The 17623-nt window shown below is 50.7% G+C and overlaps 6 protein-coding genes across 6 annotated transcripts; 3 read left to right on the top strand and 3 right to left on the bottom strand.

Annotated features, from left to right (window-relative positions):
- Positions 1-2730: 2730 nt before the first annotated feature.
- UMAG_01438 (uncharacterized protein) lies at positions 2731-4535 on the top strand (the record flags this gene model as incomplete). The annotated part of the gene is made up of 2 exons (XM_011389005.1): positions 2731-2871; positions 2940-4535. 2 exons carry the CDS (start codon positions 2731-2733, stop codon positions 4533-4535), a joined length of 1737 nt encoding a protein of 578 aa, XP_011387307.1.
- A 937-nt stretch (positions 4536-5472) lies between these two features.
- UMAG_01439 (uncharacterized protein) lies at positions 5473-8080 on the bottom strand (the record flags this gene model as incomplete). Its single annotated transcript, XM_011389006.1, has 4 exons — positions 5473-6732; positions 6909-6992; positions 7142-7808; positions 7944-8080. The coding sequence occupies 4 exons, from the start codon at positions 8078-8080 to the stop codon at positions 5473-5475; spliced, it is 2148 nt and encodes a 715-aa protein (XP_011387308.1).
- Positions 8081-11301: 3221 nt separating this feature from the next.
- On the top strand, positions 11302-11655 carry UMAG_11873 (uncharacterized protein; the record flags this gene model as incomplete). The annotated part of the gene is made up of 1 exon (XM_011389176.1): positions 11302-11655. The coding sequence occupies one exon, from the start codon at positions 11302-11304 to the stop codon at positions 11653-11655; it is 354 nt and encodes a 117-aa protein (XP_011387478.1).
- Positions 11656-12793: 1138 nt separating this feature from the next.
- UMAG_01441 (uncharacterized protein) lies at positions 12794-13708 on the bottom strand (the record flags this gene model as incomplete). Its single annotated transcript, XM_011389007.1, has 1 exon — positions 12794-13708. The coding sequence occupies one exon, from the start codon at positions 13706-13708 to the stop codon at positions 12794-12796; it is 915 nt and encodes a 304-aa protein (XP_011387309.1).
- Positions 13709-14743: 1035 nt separating this feature from the next.
- Positions 14744-15184, top strand: UMAG_01442 (uncharacterized protein; the record flags this gene model as incomplete). The annotated part of the gene is made up of 1 exon (XM_011389008.1): positions 14744-15184. The coding sequence occupies one exon, from the start codon at positions 14744-14746 to the stop codon at positions 15182-15184; it is 441 nt and encodes a 146-aa protein (XP_011387310.1).
- Positions 15185-16730: 1546 nt separating this feature from the next.
- On the bottom strand, positions 16731-17623 carry UMAG_11874 (uncharacterized protein; the record flags this gene model as incomplete). The annotated part of the gene is made up of 1 exon (XM_011389177.1): positions 16731-17623. A coding segment is annotated over one exon (893 nt), but the record flags the coding sequence as incomplete, so codon positions are not given.

Consider the following 17623-nt stretch of genomic DNA (forward strand, 5'->3'; position numbering starts at 1 on the left):
TATATACCGACAGGTGTGAAGGATAGCCTAAGGTAACAAGAAGCTGTGTTCAACGTGCAATACGTAAGATTGACTGTGAACGTGAACGTGGACCACACAGACCGTCGGCCACATCACGGACAAATCGCATAGTTATCAAAAGCTCGGCAGGAGAATAAACGTGAATATTATGCGAGTTTATTTTCCGGGTGAGACGTGGTGTGTGAAACTTGACTCGTGACGACTCGTGATTGTTGAGATAACAGATAACGCTGAGCTAGTCTTGGCCATTAGAACAGAGTATAGCGAGGGAGACGTTAAGCGGAAGCAGATATTTCCCTCTTGGTCTTTCGCCAATCTCGCTCTGACTGAATGTCGACCGCTGAGAGTCAAGAAATAAGAAGAAGAATCTTGCAAGATAGATTCGATCTTTGTACCATAGCAGAGTTGTTCGAGGAAAGTGAGCTCTTGCACCGAAACAAGATGGGTTCTGTGATTGGGGTCACAGCTTGGATAGAAGGATCGGAGTCTCTTGCTGCTTCAACGTCGTCGGTACGATCCTGGAAAGGACCTCTTGAACAAATTGAGCAAAATCTGCATCGTTTTGCGACTGGCAAGCACTTTGTTGGGTTTTCAGGTCGAACGATGGTCTGCATGGTTGGAGAAGGTCTTCCACAAATTTCTCCGTCATCTTTTCTTCCACTCTTTTCTGCAGCCGTGACCAATAGAGTGGCTTGTCATGATGCCCGCCGCTTGTCAGCTGGACGTGTGACGAGTTGAAAGGTGGGAGTCGATTCAGCATGGTTCCGGTTGGTGTTGTTGAAGGGCAAGAACGAAGATGTTTAGAGGAGAAATGAAACGATTCGAGCAACCTTTACAGCATTGTCAGATACCGTCTTGATCTTATTGTTGACAGCATGTCTCTTCTCGACTCCAGCTGAGCGAACGGCTAGCGCAGTGCTTTCTACGGACGAAGGTCTTGGATAAAGACGACGAGGGCTGCGTTTTGGAATGTGAATCCGCAAGCCGTGAATCCTATCTCGGTTCATACTGTGTTCGACCAAGGGCCGGCTACTTGCTTTAAGCGTTCCTCATCAGGCTTGGGTCGGTGTATCGAATCAAAAAAATAAAAAAACTGCTTAAGGGCGTTTTCTCGCCGAGCGATCCCTTTTACTGTATTTCCGTTCTACACTCACACTCACGACTACTGTATCTTAGTTGTTGTGTAAAGTACCATGGTGACTGTTGCCCCAGCCAGCGTGGAAATTACGAAGCCGTGAACTTGGAAGACGAAATTCCTGTGATTCAAGATTAGCGCCAGTTTCAGTCACGAGGCGTGAGTCTACGACAAACTCGCCATTGGTGATTCGTGATTCGTGATTCGTGATTCGTGATTCGTGAATCACGATTAGAAAATTCAAGGCCCTTTGTCCTCACTTATGCTGGTCCTGTACAATTACGAGCAAGGCAAGACAATGGCAGAGCTTTCCCACACTTTCGGTCGCTAGCACATGCACGAGCACATGCACGATTGGTTGCTGAATTGTCTGTTTGTAGCGAGGTTGCTCTACTTATCGTCTCAGACCTTGAACAGCGTTAGCATCGTTCTGGCTACCTGAGATACCGTGAAGAAAGCATGTGCTCGTACGTTGCATGACCTCTGGGTGCGGTAACCACCGGTCAACGCATACTAACCGGAAGCGATCGACCTTCATGCACCTCTGATCACACACGCTCGCTTGCGCTCAACGCGGTACCGTGTATATTGCGCCACTTGTGACGAAATTCCGAAACCATGTTTGTTTGCGCGCAGCGCGGCTAAAATTTTGGCGTATTTGCTAATCTCTGCTAAGCTACGCCCTCGTTAAATTTCCGAAAGGATCAACAACAGTCACGAGTTTCTGGATATTAATCGCTCAATGTGACAGTCTGTGACTCGTGAGTTGGCCTGCCATCTCACAATTGAAATTTGGCAATCTTGAATCCTATCTTTGACGATTTAGTCATGGCAAAGCTCGACTTGCCTGAGCACGCAACGAGGCGCAAGATCTTGTCTTTAAAGATTTAAGCGAGAGAGCCTGTTTATCTCTGGTCAAATTTGATTCATTCTTTGCCACAACTCATCCGCATCTTGCCATCGCCAAACATAGTTCGCGCAGTTCAAACTAAAAGGCTACGTTGCCCTGTGATCGTTCGCCAGATCTGCATCTCTGTGCTAGGTGATTTCGGTTCGTGTGCAATCACATGTGAAAGTAGTGGCACTCAAGCAATCGAATCCTGGCTCGTCACAAAGGCTGAATCCGGAATCCAGGTGGAAGGGGGAGGCGTTATCTCTATCATAATGCCAGCGTTACCTTTCACCTTCGGATGAACATGGTCTGCTATCTCTCTCTCGAATAGGTTCCACCTGTGAAAAGTGCAACATAGGCAGCCTCTGGGCTCTTGCTCTGTTGTTTTCATCATCTTTGTTCCAGCAGCCAGTCTCTAGGAACGTTCATATCACTCAGAAATCTACTTTCTCCTTCACACATCAGACGTGCTTGCCACCGTTCTATAACCTCACGAGCTGAACCACTAAGCTATCATCGTGTTTCCCTTCCACCACCAACTTTCTCGAGTCTCATAGCCGATTGACGTCCTCCTCCACCGTTTCCTAACTGCATCGAGCTCGAGCTCGATCACCTTATCGCCTCACCGATTCTTGCATTCCCTCCTCTGGGATATCATAGCGGAAGCGCCAAATTTACAGTGATGCCGAATACCTTCGAGCAAGTCGAGCCTCAGCCCTTACACCAGTCCGATTGGGAAATAGTCTCATCGGTGGAGGCGAGAAGGCCTCTCGATGGCGCCGAGCTTCTCGTCAACTACGAAGAGTACCACAATGAAGGCGACGTGAGTATTCGCTCTTTGTTATGCTTGACTGTGTACACAGCGACTGACTTCTTTTTGTACTTTTTCAGTTCCAATTGACCTTGGCATTTCCTTTCGAAACCAGCATCGGCACTGATGTACTCGAGAAGAGGTTTCCTGCCGCGATCTGGCTAGCACGAACGACGTTGCCCGAGCTTGGCATAAGCACGGTGATCTCGCGACCCGGTTCCAGCCTCACTGCCCCAGCTGCCTATTTGGACAGCGAACATGACCTCAATCATGCTTCGTTCAAGGCAATCACGAGTCTTGCCGAGGCACTCGGATGGCTTTGTGAGACTGCGCACGTTGTCCGTGGAGCTCACTCTTTCCATCACATTTGCACAATGACATCCAACAGACGCATCGAGCCGCCAGGAAAGCACGTTCAGATCTATCTGGTCTTGGACCCGATCAACGGTCCTCCCGCTCTAGTCCTAAACGCTTCGCATGTTCTGAATGGGCACAGGCTGCTATTCCAAGCACAAAACATCCTGCAAAGCCTTTTGCATCCAGCTTTACATCAAGACCACCCATCAGGCCGCGGTGTCGACTCATATTCTTCAACTTTAAGTGGAGACGAGCTCGTCAAAGCAGTTTTCATGCCTGAAAATCTCCGAAATATTCTCCCTCGGCTGCCTCGAAGTCTCTCGCAGGCTTATAAATTGCGATTCAAGCCTGGCTCAAATGAATTCATTATTGGTGCCGACAAGCTGGCGGAACGTGTTAGAAACGAGGCTAGGCCCTCAATCGGAATTCCGGGCGTAAACCCCGACGTTCGAAAATCAAATCGGACAGCGTCCATTACCGCGAGTTCTGAAGCTTACAAAAACCCTAAAATGCATATGATTAACATTAGGCGTCGCTTTACTCAACAAGAGTCAGAGCGCCTACGGAAGCAGTGTAAGCGCAACAGTACCACAATCTCATCGTACATCTATGCCGCTATTGTCGAGGCGATTCATCATCATACTTCAACGAACAAGGCAGAGTCACCCAAAGGTGCACATCTCACCTTTCCGGCTCACGCAAGCCGATGGCTTCCCAAAGAGACTCGCAACGATGCGAAACCGGCGGTCAACATGGCCATCGCTCCAGCCTCGGTGTTTTTGAACCCAGAAGACATTCGACCTCGTCGAGAGATGGCGCAACACGGGCTGACCGAGTCTACTCAGGTCCAAGACATTTTTCGGCTCGCGAGGATCATTGGCATCAAGCAGAATGAGTATCTTGGCAGCCCACATTTGTTGGCATGCCTCGACACGCTTGGACAGAGTGCTGCCAAAGGTATTCTATCCACTGTTCATGCCGAGCCAAGCGAGTTGAGCTCCCGCTCCTGCTTTTCCACTCCAACACTCACGTCCCAAGGCGTGTTCGACCTTGCAGCCGAGTATCTGTCTCAAGCACCAAACAAAGAGTGGGCTTCTGCATCGATCTCTCGCCCGCTTCAAACGCTGAAGTTGGTCGATGTGGTGCAATACGGCCGGGCCACAAGCCCTTCAGTGTGCTTTTCTCTGTACAGCTTCAATGGTACGCTCACCGTGATGGTTCACTTTGACAATCGTCGCTTCGACCAAGAGCTTGTCACCGCCATCTTGGAACGCGTCTGCACGATCATCGTCCAGTGCTGTCACATTGCTTCACTTTAGATTCTCTGTTTGCACAAAAATTATACCACCTCATACAGCGTCAATGATAGCCAAACGGTACATGTAACATGACTTGAGAATAATTAGGGTGGAAAAACCCGTGATGATTCACGATTCTTGGCACTTTGTTGAAGGGAAGAGAAAATGGTGAAAAAGATCGCTTGATTTTCTGGACCTGAAACTACGTACAAAATGAGCATATCTATGTCTTTGTGAACTGCCGTTATTGCAAGTCGACTCAGTATAGCGAGACCTACAGCGAAGAGCATTCTCCCTTTGCAACACTCTGCAAAGCCTTCGGAAGGGTTGATCCTTGAGCGTATGCTACGTGGTAAGAGTCTTGCGATACGGGACGTCCATCCTTCACTTGCCGTCTCGTCTTCGCTCTGTGCGGGGCGTGGCTTGTGTGCCTTCCTGTGATAGGCTCTTGCAGAGTATGCGAGGGCCATCTCATTTCCGCTTTCGTTCGTTCCCGCAGAGCGCGCGGAAGTCCCGTTTGTTCCCTCCGAAACTAGGGTGAAACGACCTTGGTCGGCCATTGTATCTTCAACTACATGTCACGTGTCACACGTCACATGCAACGCTGTGCACTGATTCGACGTAACAATCAATTGAAATCGCCGTGCACCGTGCATGAATTACGAATCACGAATTACGAATCACGAATCTGACACATGAGAAAGAAGCGATAAAAATTTCCATCAAGAATCGTGAATCACGAATGTGAATGGGGAAATGTGACGAATCTGCTCGCCGATTATGAGAGGCTCCTGCCTTGTCGACGCGGAGCATCTACATTCAATTGAGTTACCTATCTACCAAAAAACCCTTGACCGTTTGCGCACACTAATTTGGGAGCCAGTGTCGTCTGAACGACTACCACCAACAATACGGAGAGCCCATGTTCGTATATCCACGTTGCATTGAGCCGATGCGCTCACCATGTGAAGCAATCTTCGACGAGGTTAACGTGGATACCTTTCTTGAGCAGACGGACAGTTTCGAATCTGACATCGTCGCACAAGCTGGCTGGCCCGCATAGAGCTACGGACAGATTCTTTTCGCGCTCTTGCAGCAATGCCTGCTGATCCAGATGCTCGAACAAGGCAGCAGAGAGAACCTGGGGACGACCAGTGAAGCGGCTCACCTGGATTGTATCGCCGTTGCTGCCTTCGGAAAAGATGTGATTTGAAAGTTTCTGGTCGTCGTCATTCTCCTGCTCAACGCGCGCCAACGTTGGAAGCTCGATTCTGTCGCTAGTGCCAGAGGGAGTCGAGGCCTGGTCAGCTTGGGCATCCTCAATCTCGGCCTTTTCCTTTATGGACCTGGTCGACGCTGAACGAGAATAAGCAGGCGAAACAGCCAATTCTTTCGATGCTGATGTGACATAGATATCCATACTGAAACGACAGCGTTTAACGGCCTGATCGTTCTGCATCTCAGAGACCAGTTCGCTGAAAGCTTGCTCGACCAAGGTAAGTGTGCTTTCGTGTCGGACAATCCAGATCAACTTGCAAGAGCTCAGCTCGAGGTGGACAGCAGCGCTGCAGCTCGACTTGACAGCTTCGACAAACAGAGGCCAGCAAAAGGTAATTGCAATACCTCCAGCAACCAGTACCAGATCGCTGGTAGCTTCGTGGAGCTCTGGTGCAACGCCGAATGGACCTTCGATCAGCACAGAGACGCTGGATTTCTTCGACGCCGTGCCCGCAAGCTCAATGTCCTTTTCGTTCCGCTGTGGACTGGCAGAATCGATGACACGATCTGCTAATTTTCGGGTGAGTCCTGCCTCAGTCTTGATAAGCAGATCAATAAAGCCTTGGGCTGCATCGTCCTGCTGCCGACCAACAGCAAATACGGTGAAAGGATGCTCGCCAACCCACTGCAGACGCGGGACCGTGATGCGGATATCATCGCCTGCCGCAATGCCTCGCATAAACGCTTGTGGCTGGCCTACCAAGCGCAGCTTGCTGACCGGAACTGAAATACGAAGCCGAGTGTATTCTGCGTTGGCACCGTAAGCGTAGATCTGTCCTGCAGCACATTTGATCATGCCGGAGCTGTGCTTGTTGCCTTTCGAGCTATCCGCATCTTTTGACAAGGAGAAGGACAGATAGAAACGGATGGTGAAGCGGGCAACCCGATCGAAGGCCCAGACTGCTGCAGCGATTTCTGCCATCAGCTTGTATATTTCGAACTGCAATCACGCAGAATGTCAAAGGAAAACACAGATGGGAAAGATTATGTTATGTTCAGTCTTTGACTGGCACCTTGTGGTATGCAGGGCGCAGTGCAAACCGCAGCGAATGACGTCGCACTGCGATTCCACTTGATGCTTGCGATAGTGGGCTTGGAATGGGCAGCTAGACTTACCTGTGGCGCTTCAATCAAGGCGATATGCAAATACGTGCCGAGGATGGCGAAGAAGGCCATAGTAATGTGAAGCATGACAAAGACCTGTACAAACATATTAAAAGAAAACGAGACGGTGTTAGTCGGATTAGTTCCTGCTGCATTACATCATGTAGTTCATCGTGATGCCAACATGTACAAGGATACGTTTGGACAGCATCGCTTCGCAGTTGAGCAGGAAGCAAAGAACATACCTCGTAAAAGCGTCGACGAAGCGCGCGAAGAGACAGGAAAACGAGGCCGAAGGACATGCTAAGGCCAACAACACCCCAGCGAATGTAAGTATCTTTCAGCATTGCCGCTACACCGCCCTCGACTTGCATGTAGATTGCGGTATAGGCGAGTGTGTGGATGAAGATGTGAATCCAGAACCACCTTGAGATCCATCGGTGATACAGCATGAGCCGGTCCATTCCGAGCCCAGAGACGATGGCAAGGGGTGTGCGCTTGCTGGCCATGAGGATCAGCAAAGGAAGCTGTGCTGTTCCTAGCACTCCAGTTCGATCGGCGAGATGGCGACAAATCTGGTCACGCTTGCTGGTGGGGCCTGGGTAAAAGACGTTTCGGTCACCAATCAGTAGATCGTAGAAGGCGACGAGAGGAAGAAAGTTGATGAGGCAGAGGAAAAAAATCACCACAGCTTCACCGCGAAGCGGCAGTTGAAGCGACAACCACTGCATCCAAGGGAAAGCAACGACAGATGCATGCTTGCGTTGCACCAGGGGATGCTCCCAGACGTGTGCACGTACGATCCGCATCTTGCGCTTCAGCTTCAAGTGAAGTGAAGGGCAGCTCGAGCTTAACATGCTGTTGATTCCAGCAGCGGCGATGAGGCAAGTGAAAAGACCATACATAACAAAGCTAGTAGACCAATGAAGAGCAAGATCAGGTGAAGATCGGGGGTGTCAGACTTGTCAGGACGTTTCTTGTAACAGCCAAATGAGATGCAGATTTGTTCTGCCTTTTGACAGGCGTCTTGTCGGTGCAGTCACTTACGTGGTGTAGCAGGGCACCTTGTAGGAATTGTGATTGAAGGTTTCATAGGTGATCGCGGCATCAGCCTGCTGCTCGACTGGGAAGGTTCGGATGTATTCCCACGCATCCTCATCCAGCTTCCAGGGATTGGTGATCATAGTGTCGAACTGTACGTCTGGAGCGTCTCCCCAGAAGAAGGGTGCGGTGAAGACGTGACTTGCGTGTTACCAAAGCAATCTAAGCTGGGGCAGGCTTCAGAAGGCGTGCCCTGTTTCTGCAAGGAGGAAGTATAGCAAAAGGAAGGAAGGCAGTAACAAAGAGGGGACAGAAGTGCAGTGGGTATGTGGATTGCTGGCCGCAGTCTCAGGCTTTATAAGTCACTGATGTTCGGTAACTGAAACGTTCCTGATCTAGCATATCGTCTATCTTTTTTACCGCAGTTGCTAAAGCAGAAGTAGGATCCTTCACAAGGTACGGACCGACAGTCTTCGTCTAACCGAGTTCAGGCGTTCCCTCTCTCACATTTTTGTGATCGTTTGAGGTCTAGCAGAAAGTTCTCGCTCGGGTGCAGAGAAAAATTCTTGTATCCAGCACGAAGATGTGCAGTACTGTAAGCCACAGGGGAAAACATTCTGAGTCCCATGTGGCAAGTGCAAGACGGAAGAAGAAGCGCCAAGTGCAGTGATGCGATTTGTGAAAAGCTACGGGTGAAGCAGAAGAACCTCAGCTGCTGATTGGCTAGGGACTTGTGAAGCCTTGAGTCCCACGTGGCAGGAGAAGCTGCGCCATTGAGTGCAAGGCAGAAGAAGAAGCACGAAGTGCAGTGATTCGATTTGTGAAAAGCTACGGGTGAAGCAAGAAGAATTTCGGCTGCTGATTGGCTAATGACCCGTGTAACTCAACGGCAGGGCGAAGACATCTTTTGTGTGGCAGGTAGCCATGCCGAGAGTGGGGGAGTTGAAAGAACCGGGAAAATGGTGAGACGGCGGCGGGAGCCGCTTCACCTACGCCCGCCGCTCGGAACGGCGGCGGCGGGTGATTTGCTCGCTGTCTCTTTATGCCTGGCGTGAGAAACTTTATGCAATGACTTCACTTTATCAGATCCGAGCCACGACCACCAGTTTTCAACACGCATGATTCTTGTCACGCGTGCTGCCCTTCGTTAAGTCGCGAAGCAAGTCAACGCCAGACGCTTGGCAGGTCTTGCCGACAAGCGCAAGAGGCAAGCGATCCGACCGACGCAGAGTTACAGCGTGCATCTATGAGGGGAACAGAACGAGAGAGCATCTCACCTGGTCATGCGCCCTTCCAATCAATCATATAGTCGAAAGGAGACAGTACAAATGGATGCAGGATGCGGTCAGAGTGGGGGAAGGAACTGAGAGAAGATGTGAGCCCAATCACGAGTCGTTGAATGCGATTCATAACAGAAAGTTCTCAGCAAAAAGGAAAGCTGCGAATCGTGAATCTGTGAATGTCTTCTTGGACCTCCTCCCTCGTTCACAGGATTCGCTCACAACAGAACAGGCGGGCATCGCGGATCGGAGATCGAACCTTGGACAAAATTATTGGTCATTTTTGCTCATTTGTTCCATTCACGATTTGGCAGTTGTGGTGTTTATCAGATTTTGCCTTGAGATTTGATCCGGTCCAATCAGATAACAGATTCTTCCCATAACTCGGCTGCGCTGTCAAATAATGCCCTCTGCCACTGTACCACGCAGAACAAAAAGCAAGAAGCGCACAGCCGCCACGTAACGATCAAAACTGGTATCCCGATTCGCTCCGGGCTTGTGCCTTCCACTTGTGTCAGTGCATCCGGCTCGCCCTGCACTAGCAGGTTCCTGCGTGAAAGTCTGCAGTTGGTCGAGACTTCATGCGAGCCCGGTCCCGCTCCAAGAGAGGCATTGTCTACTCCGTCTCTCAAAACTTGCATCCTGTTCAGTGCTTCAGCATTCTCATTTGTAAAGTGATACATGTGCGTTGATGGTTTGCGAGGAAGGGAAAGGCTGAATCGTACTTTCAATATCTTTTGTACTCCGAATAGGTCCATGAGGCATATTGTTTGACTAACTTAACTTACGTTGACTCGAACGTTGCAGTTCACGTACACACAAATACACAAGAAACGTAGCGCCATGTCTCTTGCGCCAGTGGAAAAGATGGAGAATAAAAATCTTGTCCAACTCGGTATCTAGCTTCAAGTGACAAATCAGACTGCTTGAGTTGGCATCGATGATGCTAGTATATCTCTGCCGACACCAACCCAAAAACCAGACTGCGAGTATGCCTGCATCAGCTCGAGGGATGATCAAGGACCGTACAACTGAAGTAGGTAGAATGCAGGTCTCCGTGAAAGCTCAAAGACAAAGTCCAGGCATGAAAATGAAGTACTGAGGCCCATGTTTTCACTTGTGTCCCGGCTAAGCGTCACTTGCTGGTTGAATGCTAAATGCTTTGATTGCGGCTTAGGCCTGTGGCGAGACTTGAGAGCTCGATGAGGCACCCTGCCCGCCTAAAAAAGGGGGGCTGGATGAGCGCAAGGGCGAGCGACAAAAAAGGGAGGGAGTACAGGGCGGGGAAATTCGAGCGCTAGGCGATGGCCAGCCTAGCAACGACGAGAAAGATGATGGAGGAGAAGAAAATAACGTAGATTCATGAAATAAACACCAAGTTTTATGGAGAAAATTGGGAGGCGAGCTCTGCTCTCCCAGACGCTCTCGCCCTACCGCACGAGACGTCTGCATAACTACGAGCGTTCGTGTCTGAGGTTGTGCTGTCTTCCGTCAATTGGAGCTGCAATTGCGGGTATTGATATTGCTTTGCTTCTCACATGGCCTTAGGACAACCTGATACTTTTCAAGTTAGCCTATCTGCCCAGTCCGCCCGGTTCGAAAGTCACATGAGAAGATGATTGACCGCTTCAACTCGAAGACCGGCTCCCTTCTGACCGCTCCCAGCTTCGACCTATGTTCCAGTTCGAACCGAACGTACATGAAACGCCTTTCAACGATAAACAAAGTTAAAATGTTAGCAGAAATCGTGAATGATGCTGACCCTCAGCTAGTTTTGTTTTCTAGACACAGTTCTTGACACAGCAGACAGGGTCGCTTAGGTACATCATTACGCTCTCTAGTCTTGCTGCCGGCACCATACATTCCACAGCGTGTAATACAACGAACCATGTCGCTAAGCAATGCTATAGCCCGATCCTTCCAGTCACCGCGCATAGGAAGCCTCGGCCCTCACTTTACGCCTGGCACTAGCTGGAATCAAGACATAATGGGTCAAGTTGAAGACGCGCTCATAGCTGTCTACTCTCGTTAGGCGAACATATACATGCAGATTCAAGCCTGGCCGAAGGAATAGCAGACAGGACATGAACGATGTTCAAGCTGCTCACGACGTTCCGGAGACCATGGATTCTGAGCATGGTTCTTTCACCATTCTTTGGTCCAACAGCAGCTCTGAAGTCCGTAAGGGTGTTTGCAGCCAAATCAAGAACGATCCCACCGAAACACCAGCCCCCGGTACAATGGCGAAGTTCAACTCCGTCTCTTTCTCTAAGGCTGCAGCGCCCATGGTGTTCCGTGTTAGGAAGAACCTTTCACCCTCATCTATCTATGGCGTGGTCAGGGTACAAGATGCTCCGGAGCTACAAATTATGGCTGTGAGGCTTGTATCGAACATCATCAAGCATAGAGTGAAGAGAAGCTCGAGGAAAAGGTCATGACCATGAACAAGCTACTGATTCACAGCTTCGCGGCCGCTAAGCGTCGAGTTCAGTCAGGTCATCCGCTTTAACGCGAATCTCGGCTGGACTTGGCGTGCTCTGCCACTTGCTTGTCTTCAATACCACCATCGCATCTGCAGCCTCTTCCATCATGTTTTTCCTCGCAAGTCTCGCATAGTCGGCCGTTGCCATGCTTTAACGCCTCTCCTGGATATCCCCTTCAGCCTTGCCCAGCGGAAACGTCTCTGCGGCAGACTCAGGCCCGACTTGTTACTTTCGCCCCGACAGATTTATCAGTACTTCGGCTGGCCAGTGTCTCGGCCCTCTCCTCACCTCCTGCTTGTACGTATAGCTCGCCAGGCCCAATTACTCGCTCGCTCGCGATATTCTCGACGCTGACTGATACGCAGCACTCTTCGGCCCCAAACAGGGGCAGTTGCACGCCTCCCCTGGAGTCATCATCACCACCGATATGCCCACGACACCTTTCAATGTAATGGACGTCTGAAATCGGATCGCTTTCGAAATGACATTGATGAGTCAGCAAGAGAGAGGCGGATTTTCTCCGTCACCGCCCTCTATCTCGTCTGTTAGTTTCCTCGTGCCTTCTTATTCTGCAGTCTTCGAATGCGCCTTAGCCTGTGGTTAGCTTCTGTGCTTTCTTCTTTTCCTCAATCCAGTCGTTACATTACTCATATCGTGCCCTTGAGTGTACGGGTGTGACAGCAACCCTTGCTGAGAATGGGATCTCGCTAGGTTTAACTCTCATCCAAATCAAGAATTCCGATCACCCCATCTCAACTCCGCTCCTCTCCGCGACTACATGCCTTGCTGTTTGGAGCCTTCGGCAGCTCGCTGTGACATTTATCATCCCGCGCGGTTTGGTTCGCGTATTCGCCTGTTCTTACGCTTCTGACTTCCTCTATGGCTGTTCGAGCTAATTGGACCTCTGTCTACGGCGATATCGGGTTTGCTGAGTTCGAGATCAAGTCTGACATGACATCCCCGCAAAACCCATTCTGTCGTGTCTCGACTGCGCTGCCGGTACCGAGCGCAAACAAAGGTATTCATACCTGATTGTGTGAGGGCAGAATTTTGATTTGCGAACGGAACGATACTGAAACGGCGAAATACAGGGTTACTTGAGATTCTTCGCCGCCCATTGAGCCACAGAGATCGTTGACAAACCTCTGCGTGCTGTATAGGTGTTTTCATGATCCCAGTGCGTCCCAAGCCCAGAAGCAAAAGTGATCCTGTACATACGCATCTGGTTGGTGGGATCGTTAGCAAGTTCTTGCTCTAACTGATCGACTGATTTGAGGCTTCTCTCGACGTTTCTGCCAAGTTTGTCTTGCACTATGTTGGCGAGCCGATCCATAGAGATGGAATCACCGGAAATATAGACGACACCGTTCTCTTGCGGAGTGACAAAGATGAGCTCGGCAATGACGTTGCCAATATCCTCCACCGCTGTGACCGTGAGAGTGTTGTCCCAGCTTCCGATGGCGGTGAATTTGGCGTTCTCGAGATCGACCAGTCCGAAATCTTTCCTAAACAGGAAGCTGAGAAACATGCCCGTTGACACAATGACCCACTGCGTCTGTTTCTGGGCTCTGAGCAGATCGCGGATGGCAACTTGCTCGGCGAAGAGATCGTGCTTTGTGTTGCGTTGGATGACGTCGTAATCGAGGCCGAACTGCCAAGGGAAGAACTTGGGGATGCCTGCATCTAGGGCAGCTCGTGCAATCTTTGTCTGCGTTCCCGGTGGCATTTCCATGCCCGTGCACCCAATCACAATGTCGAAAGGCTTGAAGAGAGCTGTGAGCTCTGACTGAGTGGCTGCTGCTACATCGCCAGGAATAATAGAGACCTTGCTCTGTCTGTACTTGGCAATCCTCGCTTTTTTGGCTTCGTCTTGGGTTTCAATGGTCGACGGGCGCAAGAGCAGGACAATCTCGGTGTCGGCACGAGCTTGATGGTTTGCCAGATTCAAGACAATCTGATCACCGAGTTCGCCGGCACCGAGGATGAGGATGGACTTGGGTCGAGACATATTCACGTGGGATCCGGGGGTCAAGAGCAGCTACAATGTTATGTTACGGCGAGGGATCGTCACCGAGGAGAGCATCGAGAGCATCGAGTTTAAAAGTATTCTCTGAACCTGTCGGAGATACGCGCCCACACAATAACTGCCTCCAACACCTTTAGGCGTACGACGTCGGCGCTACCCAGCTATGGTGGCCATCAAGCACAACTTCCCATCGACAGAGAAACTCGGAGATTAAGGAGGGGCAAGTCAACTCGGAACTTCGGATGAGTCAAAGAGCTGCTCTTTGACGTGTCCGGCGGAAACTATGTTGTTCGTCAAGTGGAAGAATCTAGAAGCCACAATCACGAATCATCCACTCTGTAACTTTGGCATGGATTCGTGATTGGATTTCGGAGTTTAGCAGCGCAAAACGGTGCGGCGTGCGGCATGCGGGTGTTCGGATCGTGTTCGATTCAGTCTGCTAACAGGTGAAGTGCTCGATGACGTGTGACGGATCACGTGGAATCATCGATTCGTGATTTGAATTTATGAAACTGTGATTGTAGCCAGCAAACGAATCTTTCACAATTTTAAGTTTGGTCGTGGATCATATTCGTGATTACACTGGATCAAAGCCGCGTGTTTCCGTTTTGTACCATTCACGTTGCGTCATGGCTGCAACGCTCTGCGTCAAGTGCCCACAGTCGCACTTTTCAGTGTCACATCGGCTACCTCGGCTCGGCTCGTTCGGCGTGCTCAACTCGCCCTCTCCAAAAATACAGTAGCTGCACTGTACGTGTTGAATGCCTCGCAGGTGTTCACAATTCGTGATTGTTTAGCCATTCACGATTCTGTGATTCGTGATTCACGATTTTTGTTTGCTCTGGACAAGGTTACGTCCGTGCGGGCAAGCACGGCGTGCTCATATGTAAATAGCCACCTACGTCTCTGCTCAACAACTGCGTTGCTCCCACCGATTCATCGTTCCATCTTACTTTGTTCTTCGCCCACCTCACTCGTCCATTTGCCTCCAGCTTTTCCCATTCTCCATCAATCATCATGCCTTCCGTCGTCCTTGGCAGCAAGCCTCTTCTGGGTCCCTTGGTCGGTCTCAGCCTCTGGACTTTCGCAATCGAGGGTCTTCTCTACTACCGTAGGACGCCAGCACTCAAGAAGTACAACATCGACTTTGATCCCGAAAAGGTCAAGCAGGAGAAGGCCACCAAGCTTCCCGCTTTTGTTCAGTGGCCTGCTGACAACTTCAACAACCTCTTGGAACAACCCACGCAGTTCTATGCTGCCGTTCTTGGGCTGACTCTCTTGGACGTCAAGGACCCTCTCACTACTCGCCTTGCTTGGGGATACGTCGGTTTGCGCGTCGTCCACAGTCTGATCCATGTCAGCGTCAACAAGGTCACTGCCAGATTTGCCGTCTGGGCAACGAGTTCAGTCGTACTCCTTGGCATGACCGTAAAACTCGCCGCCGAAGTCTTCTACTAGGTCGTGCTTCCTTCACCTCTGCGCTATTGAGCCTTACTTGGATTACCATGACTCTCAATGGATCAAAAATTTATGTAGGACAACTATCTGCAACTACCAATGCAATTTCACAAGTTCCACTCGTGCTCATCTTGCAACGAATCTGCCTGTGCAAATGAGTCAATTCCGTGCGATGCCGGCCAGGATAAAACATGCAGGAAACCCCGTTGGCCAATATTCTGCTTGTTTTCCATCTACTGCCGCACTAATGGCTCTGGCCTTGTTTTGCGTCGATCCACGGTTGTTCGGCCGCCGAAAAAGTCATGGTGCCAGTTTCAGCAGCCGGCTGTGATGGTCGGGGCGTGGTGGTGATGGGTGGGCATAGGTGGAGGATCAGACGGTGGTTCGAAGCTGAGCTTTGGCGCGGTTGACGCTCGAACAAACCATCTAAACGCTCAGTGGTCGATCTTGGATTGTCAAAAAACCAACTGACCGTGGATTCACGTATTTCTGGACTTGATGTTTGTCTTTATTTTGGTCTTTCATGTTTTCCTCGAAGCTGAATGCGGTCCCTCGCGGTACCGTGACCAACTTACCCATCAAGGTAACAGGCAGCCTCTAGGGTAACTCCATCAAATGATGATCTAGTGCAACCGTATGAGACCGAAGCAGAAGAGTAAGCATTGCGTCGACTTTGTGGTTTTCGTTAGTATTCATGTTGCAGCAATTATGCGATCTGCCGAGCTTCAACCATACTCAGATTTCTCAAGCAGCGATTGTCACGATCGTGAATAGTTATCCCAATTCTGACCAGATCCGTTGATCTTCTGGCGTGCGCGATCAGTCGCGGTGACGCAAGCCTGAATGGTAGGACGCGGACTTGAAGCTTAACCGCTGTACCGAAGGCAGGTCGACAACCGATCGGACTTGGGTTGTAATCTTCAACTCGCGGCTATATTACTGATAACAACGTCGCACGGGATGTACAGGCAAAAAACGGTCATTTGGCTGCACCCAAGATAGAACGCAACTAATTGAGTCATTTGGTTTGTGCGCCTACCCTGAGGAGAACGAAACGAAGCATGCAGGAATAGGACTCGGGTCCCCACCTCCTCATCCTCATGCATCAGAGATCGATATACCGATGCCCATCGCGATGGCCGGCCTGATGCGAGCCGAAACACCGCTCCGTCCTCTAACAGTTTTTCTCAGTCAGCGTCGCGCGCACGAGGTCTCTGTTGTGTTTGTTTGCGGTGGGCAAGGTTCGAGCAAAACATAACCTGGCGAAAGAAAAACATATACATTCACGATTGCAATTGCGTACGAAAACCTAGACAGGAGAGAGCTGCGGAAAGGGTCAGAAGAGAGACGAAATCGAGTGTGCTAGTGCCGCTTCGGGCCTGCAGAGCAGTGTTGAACGTTGTCTTTGGCGATGACTCCAGAGCAGGTGCGGATCGAGCTCACTCGACTGGGTTCAGACGCGTTGAGCCCAGGTCCATGCTGGACCGTTATTGGTCTCGAAGCGGCCATGATCAACCCACGATCGATATGGAGTGCAAAAGGGCTTCTACCCATGCGACAGGAGATTATTCATGAAGCTGACAGGGTTGAATGCGGAATCGGAGCTAGACGACAGAATGTCCACCAAGGTTGGGCGGAGCTCGAAAAGGTCGAGACAGGGGTAAGTGTGCGAATCGAGCATACCCCGAATGCACAGCCGAGGACACTGTTGACCCGTAAGAGGTATCACTTGAGGTCGTAAGCCGTCTGGCGCTTGTTTGAATCCGGTCCTTGTGCCAAGGTCGAGAAGCACGCTCAACAGAGCCTGTTCGGTCAGTGGCTTCTCGTTCGGCGGTGCCATCGAGGCGCTCTTGATCACCGGTCCAGCAATGGCAAACGCTGAACTAGCAAGGAACGTGGTGTCCTGTGGATCCCTTTGGTTCTTTGCTTCCCAGGCAACGTAGGTCATGTAGCGCGCAGCGTGCATCTCGGCCTCTCCGGGCTCAAGGGTGATGTTGGAGGCATCGGTCGACGAACCATCAACGAAGGGCCGGTCGAGATGACCTATGAAGACCGGGATGATGCCATCGAGGCCATACTCCGGGTTCTCTATTTGCACGGCTACTCCACGTTTCCAACAGTGCCATAGAAATTCGGGTGTTATCTCATCGATCGCATCGGTCAGCAAGTCAAAATGCGTAAAGTTGATCCACATCGGCAGCGTGGCGGAAGCCGACTGTGATTGATCTCTGAACGGAATCGCATGCCGTTCGGTGCGCGAGCCGGCATCGTAGACGTCTTCAAGGCGTTGGCGCAGCGCAGCGAGATTGGCTTCGTCGAGGTCGGCAAGGTTCTCAAGAACGCTTTCGAGACGCACGGGCTTGGCGTAGATGCTGGCAGCATCGTGCTCGGTGTCCGACGATCCCTTCGGCTGGTGAATCTCGGAATCTCTGCGCTTCA

Source organism: Mycosarcoma maydis, chromosome 2 (genome assembly GCF_000328475.2).
Source record: "Mycosarcoma maydis chromosome 2, whole genome shotgun sequence".
NCBI lineage: Eukaryota > Fungi > Basidiomycota > Ustilaginomycetes > Ustilaginales > Mycosarcoma > Mycosarcoma maydis.